This window comes from Pristiophorus japonicus, chromosome 12 (assembly GCF_044704955.1).
Source record: "Pristiophorus japonicus isolate sPriJap1 chromosome 12, sPriJap1.hap1, whole genome shotgun sequence".
Taxonomy (NCBI): domain Eukaryota; kingdom Metazoa; phylum Chordata; class Chondrichthyes; family Pristiophoridae; genus Pristiophorus; species Pristiophorus japonicus.
In genome coordinates this window covers 196,376,904-196,402,935 of record NC_091988.1, presented here as the reverse complement: position 1 = coordinate 196,402,935, position 26,032 = coordinate 196,376,904, and the positions used below count along the sequence as shown (strand labels likewise).

At 43.8% G+C, this 26,032-nt stretch overlaps 1 protein-coding gene across 1 annotated transcript in view; it reads right to left on the bottom strand.

Annotated features, from left to right (window-relative positions):
• Positions 1-167: 167 nt before the first annotated feature.
• maf1a (MAF1 homolog, negative regulator of RNA polymerase III a) overlaps positions 168-26,032 on the bottom strand; it is a 32,069-nt gene continuing 6,204 nt past the window's right edge. Inside the window, 7 exon segments of the mRNA XM_070894901.1 lie at positions 168-2,999; positions 5,239-5,331; positions 9,477-9,596; positions 17,996-18,117; positions 18,861-19,005; positions 22,024-22,110; positions 22,112-22,150. Of these exon segments, the coding sequence (XP_070751002.1) occupies positions 2,978-2,999; positions 5,239-5,331; positions 9,477-9,596; positions 17,996-18,117; positions 18,861-19,005; positions 22,024-22,110; positions 22,112-22,150 (628 nt within the window). The 3' untranslated portion in view covers positions 168-2,977.

Sequence of the window (26,032 nt, the reverse complement as noted above, 5' to 3'; positions counted from 1 at the left end):
GGTCTGATCGATTTACCAACAGCTTAGAACAGGAGGAGGCTTTGATGTAAATTAAGCAAAATAAATCTGCTGCCAGGTTAATTCAATACAAAATACAGATGACATTGCTGATGTGAATGTCCTGTGCATACATAGAATCATGAGCCGTGTAGAACTAGGAGCCAAAGTTCCTGATGGTCTAAACGACTTTAATGCACCCAGATTAACTGGCGGCTCACACAATTAACAGATTACACACAGGCTGCAGTACACGACACAGCTCACAATATAATTTTATTATTCATTATGATGCGTTGTTGCATAGCATTTAAATAAATCAGTAATACAATATTGATTAACGCTGTTAGAGTGTTGACCTTTTACAACCGGGAATACAACAGAATTAGGCTTTATTTCTTTGCAAAGGTGGGGAGAAGGCATTTATTCAAAGGTGTTGCCTTTATTCTTTCAGTAATTCTTTCCTTAAACCCATCCCTTCTTCTGCATTTCTCTGCACCTTTAAATTTCTTTTTAAGGCCTACATCTTAGAGAGAGGGTGTCTTCTGCCTTCTCTCCCGACTCTTCTCCCGATACCAGCTTGGGATTAAGTGCTTTGGAAAGCTTTGTTACGTAAAGAAAGAAATAACTTGGATTTCTATAGCGTTTTTCACGGCCTCAGGACGCATCATGGGCGGTGAAGTAACTCTGAAGTCTCGTCGCTGTTGTAAAGATGTTACAATTGCAAGCCATACCAAGTGCACCCTTACCCAGGCAGAGTCCGAAGATCACAGTTCACACGTAATGCTGGTATATTCACAGATTATATCCCATCAATTCAACCTGCAATACTATTGCTGTACGGAAGTACTTTTGCATCTTTCAAGGCAGCAAGTGAAATTGCCCTGAACACAAGAGCATGTCAGAAAACCAGATCTGTATCACAAGATCTAGCCCACTCCGCCATTCGATAAGATCGTGGTTGACCTGATCTTCATCAAGCTCACTGATCTTAATCCGCTAAAACTTGCTGATTCCACGCGCATTTCAGCGTGTTCAAAAATGCATTCCCTCCGCATGCAAAGAGTGCTCAAAGTGGCAGCAGACTGACCACTGGGGTGAGTTTGCATTCCCCGAGACATTCGATGTGTTGGCAGAACTTTCACAGTGAAGTTTTAATTAGAAAAAGAAACCAACATATAGTCGCTGAGGTAACGTTACCAATCACAATGACTCCAAATAGAAACATGGGTCAAAAATGAACTTGCTACACATATTTCCAGGAAAGTTCTTTTATTATTCGTAAAATTCCTCTTCTCCTTTTGAATGATCTACCTCCCCTCTCCCAACTGGGTTTAAGCCTATGCCTTGCACCAAAGTGTAGGAGGCAAATGGGCAATCCAATTCATCATGCCAATGCTATTCTGAAGCCTACTCTTCCTAGGTCGTGCCACAAAAAACAATAATTCTTGCCCGAGATTCTCTAGTTCCCAGTTAAACCCCTCTCCACAGCAACATGGCTGCTTCAGAAATGTAGCATGTGCAGGATTGTGGCGCCCATGTCCCAGTCAGTGGGGCCACGTGCTGGTGTTGTAATCAATGTTCCCCCTCTAAATGGCCTTGGTTGTGAGCGACCTGTTTATTTCAATGCGCTGTCCCTTTAAATTTCTGTGCATGCGCGGTATTTCAAATGGAAAAGCTTGTGAGCGGCCTGCGCGGGACCTTGCAGATTACCGCACGGCAATGCACACCTGCAGCTTAGAGGGAACATTGGTTGTAAAGTGCCGCATCAGCACATCAGCGCTTTAAATTGTGCAGAAGTCAACATGAAAAGAAACTGGTCAGTAGTTAAACAACCAACTGTAAATATGTCGCACAAAGAAATCCTTTTTTTAAAAACAGGTGGAACTGCACATGAACGATCCACCAGTTCTGGATTTCCATTTACAGTAACGACACATGCGCAAAGACACCGAACAGTTTTGTAGGAAACACTCCAGGTGTTTGCTTGTTTGCCAGACTAAGTTATGCATTTGAGGGCCAGACACAAACATACTTAGAAGAAATGGGCATCACCGCACTCCAGCAGGAACAGCCATAATCATCTCTCCAGTAAGATGACAGACAGTAGCCACATATCTGGCCAAAAGACTACCTCTGTAACCTCCTCCAGCCCTCCAAGGTCTCTCCGCTCCTCCAGTTCTGGCCTCTTGCTCATCTCCGATTTCCTTCGCCGCACCTTTGGCGGCCGTGCCTTCAGCCGCCTGGGCCCCAAGCAAAAACAGTCTCAATGTTGTTCAATCTTTCACCTTGTGCACATACATTAAACATGGAATGATTGCCGCCCCCTGGAAATCACACGCTCCCCCCCCCGAGCAAAATCCTGCAGCAATATAAAGCAAGTTATCTGTACATTATAGTCTCTCTCCTATCTAAAAAGGGCAGTGTGCAGTGCACTTGCAGGACAGGACAATTGTAGACAGAGTCCATACTCTCAAAATCCAGATGGATATCTGATGTCAGAAAAAATGCACGAGTGTTGTTTTAATGTGAAGCGAGCACCAAGTCAGGTTGACTTTGACTGCCATTTTTCTTTGTAATTCGCACGTATTTTGCAGCATGGTGGGATTCCAGGAACTCGGATATTGTTTAATCTAACATACACCTGTAGAAAGGACAGGCAGAGAGATACTTTGGGATGTGCGGTTATTGGCTACTTATGACTTTTGTTTTTTTAATAAATGCTGGCTTCTGGTTCATAACAATAAATCCCCTCAGTCCTGTTCGCATGCAGGAGCCTTTCATCATTACTGGAAAAAATGGGCAGCAGTATCCCGCTGTTCCACGTTATCACCTTAAGGGGCATTTTGCTTCTCCACACCCTCTGTAAACTAAGAGGAGATGTAAATGCAGCCCTGTATAAAGCTAAGCAGAAATTGGAAACGTCCGTTTCATGATGTAAGAAAACAAAGTGAGTTTTCAGTCTAATGGGACTCCAACTTCAAGCACAAATGGCTTTGCACCTGCAACATAAAACAGACGTCCTTTACTTCAGATTGACTCCTCAACAAAACAAAAGGGTGTTAACTGCAGAAGGGAGCTATAATCAACTGAATCAGCTGACGCTCAGTGAGTAGCACACTCGCCTGAGTCAGAAGGTCATGGGTTCAAGACCCACTCCAGGAACTTGAGCACTAGGTGGACACTCTAGTGCAGTGCTGAGGGAGTGCTGCACTGTTGGAGGTGCCGTCTTTTGGAGGAGACGTTAAACCGAGGCCCCGTCTGCCTTCTCAGGTGCATGCAAAAGATCCCATGGAACTATTTCGAAGAAGAGCTTGGGAGTTCTCCCTGGTGTCCTGGCCAATAATTTTGCTCAATCAACATAACAAAAACAGATTATCTTGTCATTATTACATTGCTGTGCGCAAGTTGGCTGCCACGTTTCCCACATTACAATAGCAACTACACTCCAAAAATACTTCATCAGCCGGTGGTTGTGAAAGGTGCTATATAAATGCAAGTCTTTCTTTCTTTCTGAATATCTGATAATCATTTAAGAAAGAGGAAATGTCAGAAAACTTCAAGAAACATTTTTAAGGATGTTTAAAGTCAGTTCAAATTGTGTTAAAAACCCTGGGGTTATTCTGAGTGTTTTTTAATTTTAACAAAAACAGGAGAAATTCAGGGGAGGAAATTAAAGCCCCAAAAACACATCTTAATTTGGGGAAACTCAATTTTTATTTTCAATGTTACTAAACCTCAATAAAACAAGATGGAGACTCCCACGAAAGTTAAGCTAAATGATAACCCACGATTATTTACAGTTCAGACACCACTTTTATGAGCAGTCCCCAAAAAAATGCGCAAGTTTCCATGTACACAAAATATTGTCAAGCTACTTTAATAGCAAAAATCCATTTGCAGTGTTTATGAATGGACTGGGCACTGCAAAATGTCGAATGCTAAAATGACCATTTAAAGTAGCACATCACTGCCACAGCGTTACTAAGCACAAATACTATTAAAGACTGGCAACTACGGGTTAGTTGGTGCTAAACTTCCATTTTGCAGCATGTGCTATGAATAGTATACGCAATCTCTATAGGCAGTGTATCCATTTTATTATTATCGAGGCTCGTCAATGTTCCTCCTGATGTTACAGAAGCGAGGCACGCGTCCAAACCTGATTCTGGGTAAGGGAAATCTGGGGGTTAATTTTTAAAAAAATCTAATTTGGGAGGAAAGTTGAGGACCAATCTCTTGTTTTTAACCTGATTCACCACCTGAAGAATTTGGGAATTTATTGGTGAAAAATCTGTAAAACCTGATTTTATGGGGCCCCAAACATATTGATTATACTTCGCTACAATTCTTTCACGTGTAGTGGAAAATTCAAGTGCAAAACTAAATTTTTTTCAATCCTTTTGAAGAAAGAATTTACATTTATATAGCGCCTCTCATGACATCAGGACTTTCCAAGGCACTTTACAGCCAATGAAGTACTCTTTGAAGTGTAGTCACTGTTGTAATGTAGGAAACGCAACAGCCAATTTACGCACAGCAAGCTCGCACAAACAGCAATCTGATAATGAGCGGATAATCTGCCTTAGCGACGTTGGTTGAGGAGAGTGAATTGAGGCGAATAGCGTGGCATTCAGGGGGAGGCTGGATAGGCACATGAGGGAGGAGTGAATAAAATGATATGTTGATGTGGTTGGATAGGGAAAGGTGGGAGCAGGCTCGTGTGGAGCATAGACCTATTGGGTTGAATGGCCCGTTTCTGTGAGGTTCAAGGCGGCTCGCCACCACCTTCTCAAGGACAATTAAGGATGGACAATAAATGCTGGCCTTGCCGTGAACAAATAAAAAAAAAAAATATTGGCCAGGACACCGGGGAGAGCTCCGAAACAGTGCCGTGGAATCTTTGGTGTCCACCCGAGAGGGCAGACAGGGTCTCGGTTTAACGTCTCATCCGAAAGACAAAACAATCTCCTGGATTCAAACGGAAGGCTTTTTTCTACCAGCTGTGACCTAATTTGTTAGTGATGACATCACCGAGGTAATAATGAAAGTGTCTCTCGCTTATCCTCCCAGTCATAAATAATACATGGCTGGAAACCATGGCCTTTAAAAGAAGCAGTTAAGGGGCATTAGCATAATCCCCAATACCAAAGTGAAGACCTCGGTTTGATTGCTTTGAGTCCCAAAAGTGAGCCTTTAAAGTTGGTGCAGGGAGCAAGGGGAGCAGACAGACTATCTCACCTTAATTCATCCACGTTCTCTTCCTCCTCTACTAAACTATTCTCACTCTCCAGCTCATTGCCTAGGTCTGAATCGGCAGGAACCATCAGCACACTAGAACAAAAATATACACAACATTAATATGGTACTAAAGCAAAATACTGCGGATGCTGGAATCTGAAATAAAAGCAGAAAATGCTGGAAATCTCAGCGGGTCAGGCAGCATCTGTGGAGAGAGAAACAGAGTTAACGAACCAGTTCGATGATCCTTCATCAGAACTGGAGAGTGTTCAAAATGAACAGATTCTGAAGGAGCACGGAAAGGGGGAGGGGAGGAAAGAACAAAAGGGAAGGTCTGTGATAGGGGGGGAAGACAGGAGAGATTAGAGACAAAAGGAATGATGGGCTGACTTGAGATGGTAATAGCAGAAGTTAGAAAAAGGTTAGTCTAGATAGGGTGTGACTGGCGGAATAATTACCAGCTGCTATTGGAGACAGAGAAAAAAAATTACATAAGATCGTGGGGGGGGGGGAGCCAAATATGGGCAGAGGTATGGTCTGACATTGTTGAACTCGATGTTGAGTCCAGTAGGCTGTAAAATGCCTAAACGAAAGATGAGGTGCTGTTGCTCGAGTTTGTGTGTTGAGCCTCATTGGAACAGTGCAGGAGTCCGAAGATAGAGATGTCGGGAGTGGGAGTGGGGCGGAGAATTAAACATTAATATGGTGTCTTCAAATATGTCAGCTGTTTGATCAGTAAAACTCTTGAACCATTTACATTAGGATAGAAAGTTCGGGTTGCTCAATGTTTTTACATTGTCCCAAACACTCCAATCATTGCTTCTGCCAATGCAGAGATCTACAAGCTATTTATTTTTTTAATTTCCCTCAGTCACACGATCCTCCTGCGTGTGTCTTGAAGCAGGTTGCTGTCAGGCTATAGAGACCAGTGTGCTTTGCTCAATGGTAGTGGACGCTGCCCAGTATTTCACTACAGCTTATTTTTGCTCAGTAAATGGACAAGTAGAGTTCTTAAAAATTCATTCACAGAATGTGGGCGTCGCCGGCAAAGCCAGCATTTATTGCCCATCCCTAAATGCCCTTGAGAAGGTTGGTGGTGAGCCGCCTTCTTGAACCACTGCAGTCCATGTCGTGAAGGGGATCCCACAGGGAGGTCAGGATTTTGACCAATTCATTTTTTTTTTTAAATGCCAGCCAAAATTCTTCACAAAAAGTTTCACATCACAGTACAAATTGTAATGTTCAGGGTGCATATTTAGTTATAAACATCGGGTAAGAAGGAACATGCTGGGGTTCTTTTCTCTAGAAACATAGAAAATAGGTGCAGGAGTAGGCCATTCGGCCCTTCGAGCCTGCACCACCATTCAATAAGATCATGGCTGATCATTCACCTCAGTACCCCTTTCCTGCCTTCTCTTCATACCCCTTGGTCCCTTTAGCCGTAAGGGCCATATCCAACTCCCTCTTGAATATATCTAACGAAATGGCCTCAACAATTCTCTGCGGAAGAGAATTCCACAGGTTAACAACTCTCTGAGTGAAGAAGTTTCTCCTCATCTCGGTCCAAATGGCTTACCCCTTATCCTTACACCGTGACCCCTGGTTCTGGACTCCCCCAACATCGGGAACATTCTTCCTGCATCTAACCTGTCCAATCCCGTCAGAATTTTATATGTTTTTATGAGATCCCCTCTCATCCTTCTAAACTCCAGTGAATACAGGCCCAGTCGATCCAGTCTCTCCTCATGTCAGTCCTGCCATCCCGGGCATCAGTCTGGTGAACCTTCGCTGCACTCCCTCAATAGAAAAAATGTCCTTCCTCAGATTAGGAGACCAAAACTGAACACAATATTCCAGGTGAGACCTCACTAAGGCCCTGAACAACTGCAGCAAGACCTCCCTGCTCCTATACTCAAATCCCCTAGCTATGAAGGCCAACATGCCATTTGCCTCCTTCACTGCCTGCTGCACCTGCATGCCAACCTTCAATGGCTGATGTACCATGACACCCAGGTCTTGTTGCACCTCCCCTTTTCCTAAACTGCCACCATTCAGGTAATAATCTGCCTTCCTGTTTTTGCCACCAAAGTGGATAACCTCACATTTGTCCACATTACACTGTATCTGCCATGCATTTGCCCACTCACCTAACCTGTCCAAGTCACCCTGCAGCCTCTTAGCATCCTCCTCACAGCTCACACTGCCACCCAGCTAAGTGTCATTTGCAAACTTGGAGATATTATTTTCAATTCCTTCATCTAAAATCACTGATGTATATTGTAAATAGCTAGGGTTCCAGCACTGAACCCTGCGGCACCCCACTAGCCGCTGCCTGCCATTCTGAAAAGGACCTGTTTATCCCGATTCTCTGCTTCCTGTCTGCCAATCAGTTCTCTATCCACGTCAATACCTTACCCCCAATCCCACGTGCTTTAATTTTGCACACCAATCTCTTGTGTGGGATCTTGTCAAAAGCCTTTTGAAAGTCCAAATACACCACATCCACTGGTTCTCCCTTGTCCACTCTACTAGTTACATCCTCAAAAAATTCTAGATTTGTCAAGCATGATTTCGCCTTTCATAAATCCATGCTGACTTGGACCGATCCCGTCACTGCTTTCCAAATGCGCTGCTATTTCATCTTTAATAATTGATTCCAACATTTTTCCCACTACTGATGTCAGGCTAACCGTTCTCTTATTTCCCGTTTTCACTCTCTCTCCTTTTTAAAAAAATGGTGTTACATTAGCGACCCTCCAGTCCATAGGAACTGATCCAGAGTCGATAGACTGTTGGAAAATGATCACCAATGCATCCACTATTTCTAGGGCCACTTCCTTAAGTACTCTGGATTGCAGACTATCAGGCCCCGGGGATTTATCGGCCTTCAATCCCATCAATTTCCGTAACACAATTTCCTGACTAATAAGGATTTTCTTCAGTTCCTCCTTCTTGCTAGACCCTTGGTCTCCTAGTATTTCTGGAACGTTATTTGTGTCTTCCTTAGTGAAGACAGAATCAAAGTCTTTGTTCAATTGGCCTGCCATTTCTTTGTTCCCCATTATAAATTCTGGAAAAGAGATGGCCGAGGAGTGACCTAATAGAGGTCTTTAAAATTATGAAGGGGTTAGATAGGGTAGATGTAGAGAAGATGTTTGTACTTGTGAGGGAGTTTAAAACTAGGGGCCACAAATATAAGATAGTCACTAATAAATCCAATAGGGAATTCCGGAGAAACATCTTTACCCAGAGAGCGGTGAGAATGTGGAACACACTACCACAGGGAGTGGTTGAAGCAAATAGCATGAATATATCTATGGGGAAGCTAGATAAGTACATGAGGGAGAAAGGATTAGAAGGATATGTAGACAGGGTGAGATGAAGTAGGGTGGGGGGGAGGCTCATGTGGAGCATTAACACCGGCACGGACCTGTTGGGTCGAACGGCCTGTTACTATACTGAAGATTTTATGTAATTCAGAAGCTGATAACACTACGTGGTAAAGATCACTTCAAACATCTGGATTTTAAAATTATACATCAATAAAAGAACTGAGTGTCGGAGTTTAAACGTTTTCAAATCCAGCGTAGACTGTGAGGAGCATAAACTTTCATCCTATTAATTTTGATGCTCTAAACCCAGCCCCTAGCGAGCGTGGATTTCACAGCACAAAGCATGTATAGTTCGTCACTAAACTGGAAGCACCACTCAGGGACTTTACCGAGTGGAATTCAACTGGGTGTTTAAAATCATGAAGGGTTTAGATAGAGCAAATAAAGTGAAACTCTTTCCAACAGTCTGAAGGGTTGATAACCAGGGGGCACAGATTTAAGGTGAATGGCAAAAGAACCAGAGGCGACATGAGGAAAAACATTTTTACGCAGCGAGTGGTTAGGATTTGGAATGCTCTGCCTGAAAGAGTGATGGATACAGATTCAAGAGAAGCCTTCAAAAGGGAATTGGATAACTACTTGAAGGAGAAAAAATTGCCAGGATATGGGGAAAGTGCAGTGGAGTGGGACTAACTGGATTGCTCTTCGAAAGAGCACAGTCTCGATGGGCCGAATGGCCTCCTTCTGTGCTGTACTATTCTATGATTCTGAAATTCAGATTGATGTGGTAGTCACAAACTAAGACTAAGGAGCCTAGTTGATTCCACCTCAAACCAGAAAAAGGAAGGTATAACACAGGTCAGCTGCAAACATGAAGTGGCAGTCATTGCATCAAAGTACACTCACCTCACTGAATGACAAGTGAAGAACACTATTCCCTTCAGCCTCTGGTTGTAAAAGAAGTAATTTAATGACCACAAGTTGCCCTTCTTGCCATAGGGGTGTGAATCCAGATCTGGGCTGTAGCTGTATTGTAACACAATTTTATAACATCTATTTATTTACATGCATGACATTATAAATGACTTGGAGTCCTGTTTACCAGTCGTGCCAAATTATCTTCCTATAGGAAGACTGGGCATTACTTAAAAATAACAGGACATGGGACAGGGTGAAACAATAACAGTAATTTGTGTACAAGTGCAGCTCATATTACACAGACACTAAAATGGAGAACTTTACATTCTGACAGCCCGAAACTGTTGAGCTATACAATATAAGATTAGCCATTAAATGATCTGCTACACTCTGCCTACCAGCAATGGGATGGTGCAGTTTACGCTCCCTCTTTCTTACCCCAGACCACGTCTTACTGAAAGTTACAATATCTCTCCATACCCCTAACTTTTATTTAACCAAATGGAAACGAGATACTGGTCACAACTGGGCACTCTAAGCTAATGGTGACCAATTGCTTGTCAATCTAATCTAGAATGAAAATCTCTGCTTTCGGAGCCTTCCCACCAGCTCAAACTATTGACCTGCCAGTAGGATTGAGAGAGAGACAGAGAGATTGAGAGAGAGAGAGAGAGCGTGCGCACGTGGGAGCTGATTTTTAATGTGTGTGTAATATATAATATATAAATATATATATATATATATATATAGCCTGCTCCACCATTCAATAAGATCATGGCTGATTTTCGACCTCAACTCCCGTCCAATTCCCATATCCTTCCAGTCCACTAAAGTCTAAAAATCTTTCGATCTCATCCGTGAATATACTCAACGATTCAGCATCCACATCCCTTTGGGGTATACATTATACCCCGTCTGCCATCTTATTGCCTACTCACTTAACCTGTCATATATATATATATTATATACACACATATTTTCCATGGCAAGGGTGGGCCCGCTGAAAATAGCGACACATTCCCAAGGAGCCCCAACAATTATCGGCGCACTCTCGGCAAATTCCTGCCGTAACTGGCCACGGACACTGTCAGCCATCATGGAAGTGTGTTTCTGTTAAATTCACACAGGCTATGATCGATGGACAGAGGTCTGATGGCCTTGGGAATCCCTGGAGTCTCCTTGTACACTCCCTCAGTTCCAGACAGTTTAGTGTGGAAGAACTGCAATTTAAAGCAGAGATGTCTAACCTTTTGGAGCCTTGTCTGATTTAAGGGTGCATTTAGCACGAGTGCGACCAATGCTAAAGTCATACTGTAAATTTACCCTAAATTTATTATTCTTTGTCTCTTTCTCTCTCTTGACCCTCTCACTTCATGATCTCTTTTCTCCTCTTTCTCTCTACTCCTTTCCTTAAATTTATCCTTGATTTTTGTCTCTTGTTCTCTCCGTTTGCGTCTCTCCCCGCTCTGATCTCACAACCATCTCAGCCCCTTACTTAACCTGTATATATAGATATAGAGAGAGATATATATGAGAGATAAATATTTATATATATATGAATCAATAAACTAGTGATTTCTCACAGGAGCGCTCTGAACCATCGAGCAGGCCCCATTCCCAGCACTGCTGCTTTTCGACTCCAGTCGGGACCTGCCTCAGCATCCCATAATATCCAGTTGTACAGGGCCTTGGTGAGGCCACACCTTGAATATTGTGTACAGTTTTGATCTCCTAATCTGAGGAAGGACATTCTTGCCATCGAGGAAGTGCAGCGAAGGGTCACCAGACTGATTCCCGGGATGGCAGGACTGACATACGAAGACAGACAGGATCGACTAGGCTTATATTCACTGAAATTTAGAAGAATGAGAGGGGATCTCATAAAAACATATAAAATTCTGACGGGATTGAACAGGTAAGATGCAGGAAAAATGTTGCCGACGTTGGGGAAGTCCAGGGGTCACAGTCTAAGGATAAGGGATAAGCCATTTAGGACCGAGATGAGGAGAAACTTCTTCATTCAGAGAATTGTGAACCTGTGGAATTCTCTACCACAGAAAGTTGTTGAGGCCAGTTCGTTAGATATATTCAAGAGGGAGTTAGATGTGGCACTTACGGCTAAAGGGATCAAGGGGTATGGCGAGAAAGCAGGAATGGGGTACTGAAGTTGCATGATCAGCCATGATCATATTGAATGGCGGTGCAGGCTCGAAGGGCCGAATGGCCTACTCCTGCACCTATTTTCTATGTTTCTATGTTTCTAATTCTCAGTGGAAGGAGAGGGGTGCTGCACATCAACACTGTGCAATCCTGCCAACACAGTCAGTACCGCCAGGTTCAAACACAACGGCCGGGTTTCTCCCAACAGTCACTGTGCAGTACATCACTGCAGCTTACTTAACAGAAACATAGAAACATAGAAAATAGGTGCAGGAGCAGGCCATTCAGCCCTTCTAGCCTGCACCGCCATTCAATGAGTTCATGGCTGAACATGAAACTTCAGTACCCCCTTCCTGCTTTCTCGCCATAACCCTTGATCCCCCGGAGTAGTAAGGACTTCATCTAACTCCCTTTTGAATATATAGAAGTTTACAGCGCAGAACGAGGCCATTCCGGCCCATCGTGTCCACGCCGGCCGACAAAGAGCCACACGGCCCTTGGTCAACAGAACGAGGCCATTCGGGCTCATCGTGTCCACACCGGCCGACAAAGAGCCACACGGCCCTTGGTCAGCAGAAGGAGGCCATAACGGCCCATCGTGTCCACGCCGGCCGACAAAGAGCCACACGGCCCTTGGTCAGCAGCCAAAAAGGTTACATATAAAACCTATGAACAATGACGGAAAGGCAAAGAGGATCCAATCCGTCTCACACAACTGCGCTACCCCTTATATTAAAACATTTGGGATGGGCAAAAAACGTTAGTGGGAGTTGTGTACAGACCTCCAAACAGTAGTAGTGATGTTGGGGAGGGCATCAAACAAGAAATTATGGGTGCATGCAATAAGGGTGCAGCAGTTATAATGGGTGACTTTAATATGCACATAGATTGGGCTAGCCAAACTGGAAGCAATACACTGGAGGAGGATTTCCTGGAGTACATAAGGGATGGTTTTCTATACCAATATGTCGAGGAATCAAATAGGGGAGAGGCCATCTTAGACTGGGTGTTGTGTAATGAGAGAGGATTAATTAGCAATCTCGTTGTGCGAGGCCCCTTGGGGAAGAGTGACCATAATATGGTGGAATTCTGCATTAGGATGGAGAATGAAACAGTTAATTCAGAGACCATGGTCCAGAACTTAAAGAAGGGTAATTTTGAAGGTATGAGGCGTGAATTGGCTAGGATTGATTGGCGAATGATACTTAAGGGGTTGACTGTGGATGGGCAATGGCAGACATTTAGAGACCGCATGGATGAACTACAACAATTGTACATTCCTGTCTGGCATAAAAATAAAAAAGGGAAGGTGGCTCAACCGTGGCTATCAAGGGAAATCAGTGATAGTATTAAAGCCAAGGAAGTGGCATACAAATTGGCCAGAAATAGCAGCGAACCCGGAGACTGGGAGAAATTTAGAACTCAGCAGAGGAGGACAGAGGCTTTGATTAGGTCAGGGAAAATGGAGTACGAGAAGAAGCTTGCAGGGAACATTAAGGCGGATTGCAAAAGTTTATATAGATAAATAAAGAGAAAAAGGTTAGTAAAGACCAATGTAGGTCCCCTGCAGTCAGAATCAGGGGAAGTCATAACAGGGAACAAAGAAATGGCGCACCAATTGAACAAGTACTTTGGTTCGGTATTCACTAAGGAGGACACAAACAACATTCCGGATATAAGAAGGGTCAGAGGGTCTAGTAAGGAGGAGGAACTGAGGGAAATCCTTATTAGTCGGGAAATTGTGTTGGGGAAATTGATGGGATTGAAGGCTGATAAATCTCCAGGGCCTGATGGACTGCATCCCAGAGTACTTAAGGAGGTGGCCTTGGAAATAGCGGATGCATTGACAGTCATTTTCCAACATTCCATTGACTCTGGATCAGTTCCTATCGAGTGGAGGGTAGCCAATGTAACCCCACTTTTTAAAAAAGGAGGGAGAGAGAAAACAGGGAATTATAGACCGGTCAGCCTGACATCGATAGTGGGTAAGATGATGGAATCAATTATTAAGGATGTCATAACAGCGCATTTGGAAAGAGGTGACATGGATTTGTGAAAGGGAAATCATGCTTGACAAATCTTCTGGAATTTTTTGAGGATGTTTCCAGTATAGTGGATAAGGGAGAACCATTTGATGTGGTATATTTGGACTTTCAGAAGGCTATTGACAAGGTTCCACACAAGAGATTAATGTGCAAAGTTAAAGCACATGGGATTGGGGGTAATGTGCTGACATGGATTGAGAAATGGTTGTCAGACAGGAAGCAAAGAGTAGGAGTAAATGGGTACTTTTCAGAATGGCAGGCGGTGAGTAGTGGGGTACCGCAAGGTTCTGTGCTGGGGCCCCAGCTGTTTACAATGTACATTAATGATTTAGACGAGGGGATTAAATGTAGTATCTCCAAATTTGCGGATGACACGAAGTTAGGTGGCAGTGTGAGCTGCGAGGAGGATGCTATGAGGCTGCAGAGCGACTTGGATAGGTTTGGTGAGTGGGCAAATGCATGGCAGATGAAGTATAATGTGGATAAATGTGAGGTTGTCCACTTTGGTGGTAAAAACAGAGAGACAGACTATTATCTGAATGGTGACAGATTAGGAAAAGGGGAGGTGCAACGAGACCTGGGTGTCATGGTACATCAGTCATTGAAGGTTGGCATGCAGGTACAGCAGGCGGTTAAGAAAGCAAATGGCATGTTGGCCTTCATAGCGAGGGGATTTGAGTACAGGGGCAGGGAGGTGTTGCTACAGTTATACAGGGCCTTGGTGAGGCCACACCTGGAGTATTGTGTACAGTTTTGGTCTCCTAACCTGAGGAAGGACATTCTTGTTATTGAGGGAGTACAGTGAAGGTTCACCAGACTGATTCCCGGAATGGCGGGACTGACCTATCAAGAAAGACTAAATCAACTGGGCTTGTATTCACTGGAATTCAGAAGAATGAGAGGGGACCTTATAGAAACGTTTAAAATTCTGATGGGTTTAGACAGGTTAGATGCAGGAAGAATGTTCCCAATGTTGGGGAAGTCCAGAACCAGGGGTCACAGTCTAAGGATAAGGGGTAAGCCATTTAGGACCGAGATGAGGAGAAACTTCTTCACCCAGAGAGTGGTGAACCTGTGGAATTCTCTACTCCAGAAAGTTGTTGAGGCCAATTCACTAAATATATTCAAAAAGGAGTTAGATGTAGTCCTTACTACTAGGGGGATCAAGGGGTATGGCAAGAAAGCAGGAATTGGGTACTGAAGTTGCATGTTCAGCCATGAACTCATTGAATGGCGGTGCAGGCTAGAAGGGCCGAATGGCCTACTCCTGCACCTATTTTCTATGTTTCTAAACAATCTGTCCTCATAACTAAGATTCTCCATTCCAGGCAGCATCCTAATAAATTTCCTCTGCACCCTCTCTAGTGCAATCACGTCCTTCCTATAATACGATGACCAGAATTGCACACAGTACTCTAGCTGTGGCCTAACATAGAAACATATAAAATAGGTGGAGTAGGCCATTCGGCCCTTCGAGCCTGCAACACCATTCAATATGATCATGGCTGATCCTGCAACTTCAGTACCCCATTCTGGCTTTCTCTCCATTTCTCTTGAACCCTCTAGCTGCAAGGACCACATCTAACTCCCTTTTGAATATATCTAACGAACTGGCCTCAACAACTTTCTGTGGTAGAGCATTCCACAGGTTCACAATTCTCTGAGTGAAGAAGTTTCTCCTCATCTCAGTCCTAAATGGCCTACCCCTTATCCTTAGATTGTGACCCCTGGTTCTGGATTCCCCCAACATCGGGAACATTTTTCCTGCATCTAACCTGTCCAATCCCGTCAGAATTTTATATGTTTCTATGAGGTCCCCTCTCATTCGTCTAAATTCCAGTGAATATAAGCCTAGTCGATTCAGTCTTTCTTCATATGCAAGTCCTGCCATCCCGGGAATCAGTCTGGTGAACCTTCACTGCACTCCCTCAAAAGCAAGAATGTCCTTCCTCAGATTAGGAACCAAAATTGTGCACAATATTCAAGGTGTGGCCTCACCAAGGCCCTGTACAAGTGAAGTAAGATCTCCTTGCTCCTATACTCAAATCCTCTCGCTATGAAGGCCAACATGCAATTTGCCTTCATCATTGCCTGCTGTACCTGCATGCCAACTTTCAATGACTGATGTACCAAAGTATTATACAATTTAAGCATAACCTCCCTGCTCTTATATTCTATGCCTCGGCCAATAAACGCAAGCATTCCGTATGCATTCTTAACCACCTGGCCTGCTACTTTCAGGAATTTGTGGACAAGCTCTCCAAGGTCCCTTTGTTCATCTACACTATTAAGTGGCCTACCGTTTAATGCGTATACCCTTTCCTTATTAGCCCTCCCAAAGTGCATCACCTCACACTTCTCTGAATTAAATTCCATTTGCCACTGCTCTGCCCACCTGACCAGTCGATTGATATCCTCCTGCAGCCTATGACTTTCCTCTTCATTATCAACCACACAGGCAATTTTAATGTCGTCTGCAAAACTTCTTAATCATATTCCCTATATTCAAATCTAGATCGTTGATATATACCACAAAAACCCAGTACTGAGCCCTGCAGAACCCCACTGGAAACATCCTTCCAGTCACAAAAACATCCATCAATCATTAACCCTTTGCTTCCTACCTCCAAGCCAATTTTGGATCCAACTTGCCACTTTGCCCTGGATCCCACGGGCTTTAACCTTCATGACCAGTCTACCACGTGGGACCTTATCAAAAGCTTTGCTAAAGTCCATATATACATCGTATGCACTACCCTCATCAACCCTCTTGGTTACCTCCTCAAAAAATTCAATCAGGTTAGTCAAACATGATCTTCCCTTAACAAATCTGTGCTGACTGTCCCTAATTAATCCTTGCCTTTCCAAATGTAGATTTATCCTGTCTTTCAGGATTTTTCCCAATAATTTTCCCACCACTGAGGTTAGGCTGACAGGCCTGTAATTACTCAGCCTATCCCTTTCTCCCTTCTTAAATAAGGGTACTCTACATTAGCAGTCTTCCAATCCTCCGGCACCATGCCCAGATCCAAAGAGGACTGGAAAATGATGGTCAAGGCCTCTGTTATTTCCTCTTTTACTTCGCTCAACAGCCTGGGATGCATTTCATCCAGACCTGGAGACTTATCTACTTTCAAAGCTGCTAAACCCCTTAATACTTCCTCCCTCACTATATTTATTTCATCCAGAATATCACACTCCTCCTCGATAGCAGTATCTGCATTGCCCCTTTCCTTTGTGAAAACAGATGCAAAGTATTTGTTAAGAACCTTACCAACATCTTCCACCTCCACACAAAGATTACCCTCATGGTCTCTAATAGGCCCTACCCTTTCTTTAGTTACCTCTTACTCTTAATATATTTATAGACCATCTTAGGGTTTTCCTTAATTATAATAGCCAATAATTTCTTGTGCTCTCTCTTAGCATTCCTAATATCCTTTTTAATTTTGCCTCTTAACTTTCTATATTCCTTTAAAGATTCTATAGTATTTAGCCACTGGTATATGACATAAGCGTCTCTTTTTTTCTTAAGCCTCCCCGTAAGCCCCTGTAAATACTCTGTAAATGGACTAAGCAGAGTTGACCAATTAGATTTTTTTGTTCAATGCCAGCCAAAATTCTCCACAAAAAAGTTTCACATCACAGTGCAGGTCAGTTATGAAAGAGGAGTCTTACTTGACAGAATACATTTTATGGAGCAATCATGATTTAATGCCCCCAGTGGTGAAAAGATTGCAACTCCAGAGGCGAGTGATTTTTATCAATGGTGTTCACTTCACTTTACTTATCTGTTGTGGCTTTGTATTGGGTGTAAAAGCAATAAGCAGAATAGCCCACTCTGGAGCAAGTGACTGACCCAGGCTAGCGAAGGCCAAGGCTTGCAATGCCAGCAGTCCTCCTCAATAGGTCAGGTCTCTCACAGGTGGGCAGCGACCAGGAAACTCTCGGAACCCCGCCTCGGGGAATTTTAACCCCAAAAATCAGGTGAGTTGAGGTCGGGTGGGAGGTTAAAGTGTTAAAAATCTGGCAGCACTTTGATCGGCTGACAGTGCCCATGGCCAGTTATGGCAGGGATTCTCCGAGAGTATGCCAATAATTGTTGGGGTTCCTTGGGAATGTGTCGATATTTTCAGTGGGTGGCCCCTGCCATGGAAGAGTTTGAAAACTGTTGCCAAGAAAGAGAATCGAAACACTTCTTTAAAGAAGTACTCTTAAGCCGCCCTTGTACCATCAGGGGGCACATGCTGTGAACAAACCCGTGGCATGCCTCAACAAAAGGAGTTTGGGGACACTCCTTACTTGTAGATTTAACATTCCGAAAGACAGATCTCATCATTAATGGTCTTCCATAGTTCGGGCTTCAGTTGGTTAAAGTCCTCGCCAGCAGCCGAGGACAAGCTGTCATTCACTGCATTTACATCCTGCGGAACCCAGACAGCAAGAAGTAGATTAGCAACCATTCATAAATGCACAAAACATTCCCGTTGAAGACGACGACAATATCGAGAAACCGTACTGACCTTGGCCACTGTATTTCAGTTATCTAAACACCGTGATATAAAAAGACAGTGGGAAGGAAATAAGGGGCCAGTAAATGTTAAACAGTGGTTCTCTCGGAGGATTTTAGACAAAGCATATCGGTGCGGTGTGTGAAACTATAGTATGCCGTCTATTTTAACAATAAAGCAAAATCCAGCTGCATAATTATAGGGTTTTTTTCCCCCCCGATTTCAAACTTGGGGCATGGGTGGAGAGAATGTCAAGCTGTTTAACACTGGGGTGAAGTACTTGTGGGCTACATGTCGGCCACTGGTGGGCTTTGCGGGAGGAGAAATGCGAGGTGTTGAACTAAGAGGACACAAGAAGCGTATTGGCAAGATATCAAAGTATTTTGGCTTAAGCACAATTTTTTTTCCTACAGCATATATGCTAAATAAACTCAGTAAGAGCACTGTTTGAGATACTCTCTTAAAAGAAAACTTATATACGGTTCTTTTTACAGTAAAAGTTTATTTATATCACAACCAGCATTTTGGCTTGCTATTTAGCCCCAACTTTTTAAGTTGAACAGATGCCCAGCACAGTCCTGCTGCATTAAAAACAAGTAAATCATCTTTGAACCCAGCTAATATTAACCCTGCAATCCAATTCAGCCTCCACTTACCCAGTTGAGGGCCAGGCTCCTTGCTCTGCTGAAGTCATAGTCTGGGCGGAAGGACGCATCGAGTGCAGCAATTAAGTAAAACAAAGTCTTACTACTGCAGTTGTCACACAGCGGACCCTCGCTGTCATCTCCACTCTGACTTAGCCTGGAAGATAAAATCGGAGGATTGAATGGCTGTTCATCATCAAGGGGATTGACAGGGTAGATGTTAAGAGGTTGCTTCCCCTGGCTGGTGTATCTAGAACTAGGGGGCACAGTCTCAGGATAAGGGGTCGGCCATGTAAGACAGAGACGAGGAGGAATTTCTTCACTCAGAGGGTTGTGAATCTTTGGAATTCTCTGCCCCTGAGGGCTGTGGATGCTGAGGCTAAGTATATTCAAGGCTGAGATCAATAGATTTTTGGACTCTAGGGGAATCAAGGGATATGGAGATTGGACAGGAATGTGGCGTGGAGGCCGATGATCAGCCATGATCTTATTGAATGGCGGAGCAGGCTCGAGGGGCCCTATGGCCTACTCCTGCTCCGAATTCTTATGTTCTTATTCTGTATCAACTTTACTGGAGAGTTCCAAAAAGCCAAGACTGGGAAGTTGGTCTTTATTAAAAGCCAAAGCCTTCACACTAATTGGATGGCAATCTGAAGAGAATCCAATTGTAGGCTACACAGGGCGTCAGAGTTCAAGCACAGGCAGGGAATGTGCTCGCTGCCATGGTGAGTTCCTGATGGAAGATGTGCTGCAGGAGCAATACAGATCAGGAGCCATTGTCTCCCCTCATGGAATATCTGGAAGGTGATCATCACCATGGCATATAGTATGGGAAGAAAGCATTAAAAAAAAGCTTATTGATAACAAATAAAAAGTATTTCAATAAAGCATAATGGGTGTGTACTATGTCCATTTATTTCTTTGTTCGTTCTTGAGATGCAGGTGGCATCGACAAAGCAGCATTCATTGCTCATCCCTCTGAAGGCATCAAGAGTCAACCACGTAGTGTGGGATTGGGTCACTTGTAGCCCAGGTCAGGTAGGGTGACGGGTCTTTTCTCAGAAGGACAGTGAACTGTGGAAGAGCAGCTAGGGGCGCAATGATAGATTTTGTTCTTCTATAGTCAGGTTGTGTGTACAGAGAGCATTGGGAGCTGTATGATACCAGGTTGAAATATAATGGTGGTACTGGTGATAATTTTGATGGATTAAGAATATTGCACAAATATATCGGCACAAAATGAAACTGTATAAACTTACGTGAGAATGTTCCTCTACTAATGCACTATAAGCCTATGACACTGCTGGACAAAGATGCATCCATGTATACTATGACCACATAAATAGAAAATGGTACCCAAAAAGGTGGCGTTGAGGCCGATGATCAGCCATGATCTTACTGAATGGCGGAGCAGGCTCGAGGGGCCCTATGACCTACTCCTGTTCCAAATTCTGATGTTCTTATTCCATATCAACTTTACTGGAGAGTTCCAAAAAGTGGGGAAGGACCTCTGTTCTCTCCTCAATCTCTCAAAATACTTAATCTGAAAGGGAAGCCAGAACCTCTCTCAGGAACCAAGAGCTCAAACTGCCTGAAAGGGTGGTAGAGGCAGAAACCCTCACCACATTTAAAAAGTACTTGGATGTGCACCTAAAGTGCCATAACCTGTAGAGTTATGGATCTAGAGCTGGAAAGGAGGATTAGGCTGGATAGGCTCTTGTTGGCAGTCAGGGACACGATGGGCCGAAATGGCCTCCTTCCGTGCTGTAAACTATGATTCAATAATGAAACCTCTCCCACGAGTGCCTGGCTCTGCCAAAAGCAGGAACTGGGCTCTAATTTTTGCAACTTATTCAAGCGCCGTGAGCCTTTCACTGCCATTTGCGATCTTATCTGTTTTGCCAATAATACTGCAATAGGACATCCCCTATCCTACCTGGTGTGAGCCTCCTGAAACACAAACCTGTGGAGTTTTCCTTAACCACTCAGTAATACCAGTCCAAGATACTTTCATTTTTCAGACAATACCATTATCCATGACCCAAGTCTTCTGCTCTCTAGTGAAGTTTGATCTACAATTGTTACTGCTAAATTCAGTCTCTCACACACAAACTACACCCATTAAGGCCACCCAGCTTTTAAATAAATATATACTTTTTGTGAACATTATGCTCACAAAGATGAGGAGAATTAGTGCTGGGGAATGGGACATTTTCCATTTCAGACACCCAGCATCAACATCCAGCGCTCCCAGGACAGGTATAGCGCAGTTATGCGCAGATCAAAGTTCCCTCTCTCTGACCCAACAATCTGCCTCTGCCGCAACGCAAGATGAGCAGCCCCGACTGAATCAGTGTGGCATTACCCACACCCGTCATCCTATATAGGGGAACGGTAGCATAGTGGTTACGTTACTGGACTTGTAATCCAGAGGCCTAGATTAATGATAGAGACACATGAGTTCAGTGAAATTTAAATTCAGTTAATTGAATAAATCTGTCATTAAAAAGCCAGTGTCAGTAACGGTGACCATGAAACTACTGGATTGTAGGAAGGACCCATCTGGTTCACTAATGTCCTTCAGGGATTGGAATCGAATCTGCCATCCTTACCCAGTCTGGCCTATATGTGATGCCTGACCCACAGCAATGGTTGACTCTTAACTGCCCTCTGAAATGGTCTAGGAAGCCACTCAGTTGTCTCACCACCACCTTCCCAAGGGCAATCAGGGGTGGACAATAAATGCTGGCCTTGCCAGAAATGCCCAAATCCAATGAATAAAAGAAAAATGCCAATTTGCTGCTTATTATTAATGAATCGGGGAAGGTTTGTCCACAGGGAACTAGACCGAGACTTCATTTCACATTTCACTGCGCCCATCCATCAGTCTGGACTGGTCCTAAAGGTGAGAGGCCAGTATCTAAATCACCATCACCCAATGAATCATCCAATCTCCCTTATGACCACTAAACTTTACTCACTGAATTCATTTAATGCAACTGGGGAAATATTCAAGAAAATACATTTTCAGAATGGGCTTCTAACAGCATCAGGTGGGATGAGGAAAGGTTTCACTGAAACAAGTTTCTTTATGAGTTAAGTCCCGTTTCCGATTCACCCTATAAACAAAAAGATAAATCCAGAAGGTTTGTCCAAATGACAAACCAAAGCTTACTTGTTCTAGCTGATGCCAGTGGTCTGAGGCGGTGAAAGGGCCTCCAGAACGTGCAGTCGTCCCTCCTGACAGAAATGCTTGAATATGTTTGTCTTCGTCGGCCATCTTGCAGGAATAACTCTCAATCCTGAAAATGTAATACACAGGACACACAGTCAAACTACAACGCTCGGGCAGTACTACATTTTAGGTGTCAGCCTTGGCTCAGTGGGTAGCACTCTCGCCTCCGAGTCAAAAGGTTGTGGGTTCAAGCAAGGCAGATATTTCCTATGTTTGATTGGATGCAGCCCGTGTGTGTGTGTGTGTGTGTGTGTGTGTGTGTGTGTATGTGGTGTGTGTGTGTGTGTGTGTATGTGGTGTGTGTGTGTGTATGTGGTGTGTGTGTGTGTATGTGGTGTGTGTGTGTGTGTGTGTGTGTGTGTGTATGTGGTGTGTGTGTGTGTGTGTGTGTGTGTGTGTGTGTAAAGAAATGCTGAGAATCGCTTCAAACTGACTAAAACAAAAAGATCACAGAGTGTCCACATCTCATAAGACTGCTAACAAGCTTGAAGTATCGGCACTTAGGAGCAGTATCAGAAGGCAGTTCATGATGTGGAACTGTACCCAGGAGGAGTCAGCAATTTCAACAGGAGGAAAGGAACTACAGGGACAAGAGGAAAATCAAACAGTAACGCCTTCCTATAAGTGGGCTTGATATCTAAAAACGTGAGCATCAATGTGTTCACTCATTTTTTTGCGGGATGCGTGGCCCCTTTAACTGACTGCGCGGCCCATTCAAACTTCCGCACAGACACAGTTTTTCCCATTTAAAAGCTGACAAGTCAGCTGCACAGGACCTCCAGACCGTTGCACGGCCGCACAGCTTAACAACAACTTGTATTTATATAGCGCCTTTAACATAGTGAAACGTCCCAAGGCGCTTCACAGGAGTATTGCGGGAACATTGGTCAGCACATAATTCAGGCTGACACTCCAGTGCAACACTGAGGGAGTGTTGCACTGTCGGATGTGCCATTTTTCAGATGAGAGGTTAAACCGAAGCTTGCCTGCCCTCTCAGACAGATGGAAAAGGTCCCATGCATGGTATAATTTCAAAGACCCTGTGTACCAGAAAATATTTATCCCTCAACCATATCACTAAAACATATTATCTGGCCATTATCACATTGTGGTTTGAGAGATCTTGCTGTGCGCAAATTTGGTGTCGCATTTCCAACAGTGACTACACTTCAAAAGTACTATTGGCTGTAAAGTGCTTTGGGATGTCCCGAGTGTGTGAAAAGCGCTATATAAATGCAAGTTCTGCATTAGGATGGAGAATGAAACAGTTAATTCAGAGACCATGGTCCAGAACTTAAAGAAGGGTAACTTTGAAGGTATGAGGCGTGAATTGGCTAGGATAGATTGGCGAATGATACTGAAGGGGTTGACTGTGGATGGGCAATGGCAGACATTTAGAGACCGCATGGATGAACTACAACAATTGTACATTCCTGTCTGTCGTAAAAATAAAAAAGGGAAGGTGGCTCAACCGTGGCTATCAAGGGAAATCAGGGATAGCATTAAAGCCAAGGAAGTGGCATACAAATTGGCCAGAAATAGCAGCGAACCCGGGGACTGGGAGAAATTTAGAACTCAGCAGAGGAGGACAAAGGGTTTGATTGGGGCAGGGAAAATGGAGTACGAGAAGAAGCTTGCAGGGAACATTAAGACGGATTACAAAAGTTTCTATAGATATGTAAAGAGAAAAAGGTTAGTAAAGACAAACGTAGGTCCCCTGCAGTCAGAATCAGGGGAAGTCATAACGGGGAACAAAGAAATGGCGGACCAATTGAACAAGTACTTTGGTTCGGTATTCACTAAGGAGGACACAAACAACCTTCTGGATATAAAAGGGGTCGGAGGGTCTAGTAAGGAGGAGGAACTGAGGGAAATCCTTATTAGTCGGGAAATTGTGTTGGGGAAATTCATGGGATTGAAGGCCGATAAATCCCCAGGGCCTGATGGACTGCATCCCAGAGTACTTAAGGAGGTGGCCTTGGAAATAGTGGATGCATTGACAGTCATTTTCCAACATTCCATTGACTCTGGATCAGTTCCTATGGAGTGGAGGGTAGCCAAAGTAACCCCACTTTTTAAAAAAGGAGGGAGAGAGAAAACAGGGAATTATAGACCGGTCAGCCTGACATCGGTAGTGGGTAAAATGATGGAATCAATTATTAAGGATGTCATAGCAGTGCATTTGGAAAGAGGTAATATGATAGGTCCAAGTCAGCATGGATTTGTGAAAGGGAAATCATGCTTGACAAATCTTCTGGAATTTTTTGAGGATGTTTCCAGTAGAGTGGACAAGGGAGAACCAGTTGATGTGGTATATTTGGACTTTCAGAAGGCTTTCGACAAGGTCCCACACAAGAGATTAATGTGCAAAGTTAAAGCACATGGGATTGGGGGTAGTGTGCTGACATGGATTGAGAACTGGTTGTCAGACAGGAAGCAAAGAGTAGGAGTAAATGGGGACTTTTCAGAATGGCAGGCAGTGACTAGTGGGGTACCGCAAGGTTCTGTGCTGGGGCCCCAGCTGTTTACACTGTACATTAATGATTTAGACGAGGGGATTAAATGTAGTATCTCCAAATTTGCGGATGACACTAAGTTGGGTGGCAATGTGAGCTGCAAGGAGAATTCTATGAGGCTGCAGAGCGACTTGGATAGGTTAGGTGAGTGGGCAAATGCATGGCAGATGAAGTATAATGTGGATAAATGTGAGGTTATCCACTTTGGTGGTAAAAACAGAGAGACAGACTATTATCTGAATGGTGACAGATTAGGAAAAGGGGAGGTGCAAAGAGACCTGGGTGTCATGGTACATCAGTCATTGAAGGTTGGCATGCAGGTACAGCAGGCGGTTAAGAAAGAAAATGGCATGTTGGCCTTCATAGCGAGGGGATTTGAGTACAGGGGCAGGGAGGTGTTGCTACAATTGTACAGGGCCTTGGTGAGGCCACACCTGGAGTATTGTGTACAGTTTTGGTCTCCTAACCTGAGGAAGGACATTCTTGCTATTGAGGGAGTGCAGCGAAGGTTCACCAGACTGATTCCCGGGATGGCGGGACTGACCTATCAAGAAAGACTGGATCAACTGGGCTTATATTCACTGGAGTTCAGAAGAATGAGAGGGGACCTCATAGAAACGTTTAAAATTCTGACGGGGTTAGACAGGTTAGATGCAGGAAGAATGTTCCCAATGTTGGGGAAGTCCAGAACCAGGGTTCACAGTCTAAGGATAAGGGGGAAGCCATTTAGGACCGAGATGAGGAGGAATTTCTTCACCCAGAGAGTGGTGAACCTGTGGAATTCTCTACCACAGAAAGTTGTTGAGGCCAATTCACTAAATATATTCAAAAAGGAGTTAGATGAAGTCCTTACTACTAGGGGAATCAAGGGGTATGGTGAGAAAGCAGGAATGGGGTACTGAAGTTGCATGTTCAGCCATGAACTCATTGAATGGCGGTGCAGGCTAGAAGGGCCGAATGGCCTACTCCTGCACCTATTTTCTATGTTTCTATGTTTCTATTTCTCAATATCTAAGAACAATGATTCAGGGCAGTGTGAAGACATAATAAAATTAATTTTATCTCATGCTTAGCGACAGCTTCACATCATTTCTAGTGTTAAATGGGGAGCTAGTTTTGCTCCAAAGGCAGTATTAATCTTCTCAAGTGGCAACAAAGGACACTTTTTCCCCCACAAGATAGATACAAATGAGGAAGGCCACTCGGATTCGCTCAGCTCATCCATTCATAAGACATCAAACATCCCTCTCTATTGCAACTGTTATTAAAATGATCCCTAGGTTTCCATCTCCCCTGTTCTTTTCGACGTGTTGCATTCAAGATAGTGAAAGGCGAATGGAGGACTGTGCAGAACTACATAGCTCATGTAGTTCAACATTCGATTTGCTTTGTGAAAAATTAACAGTAGAAATCCCGATACCAATATCTGAGGT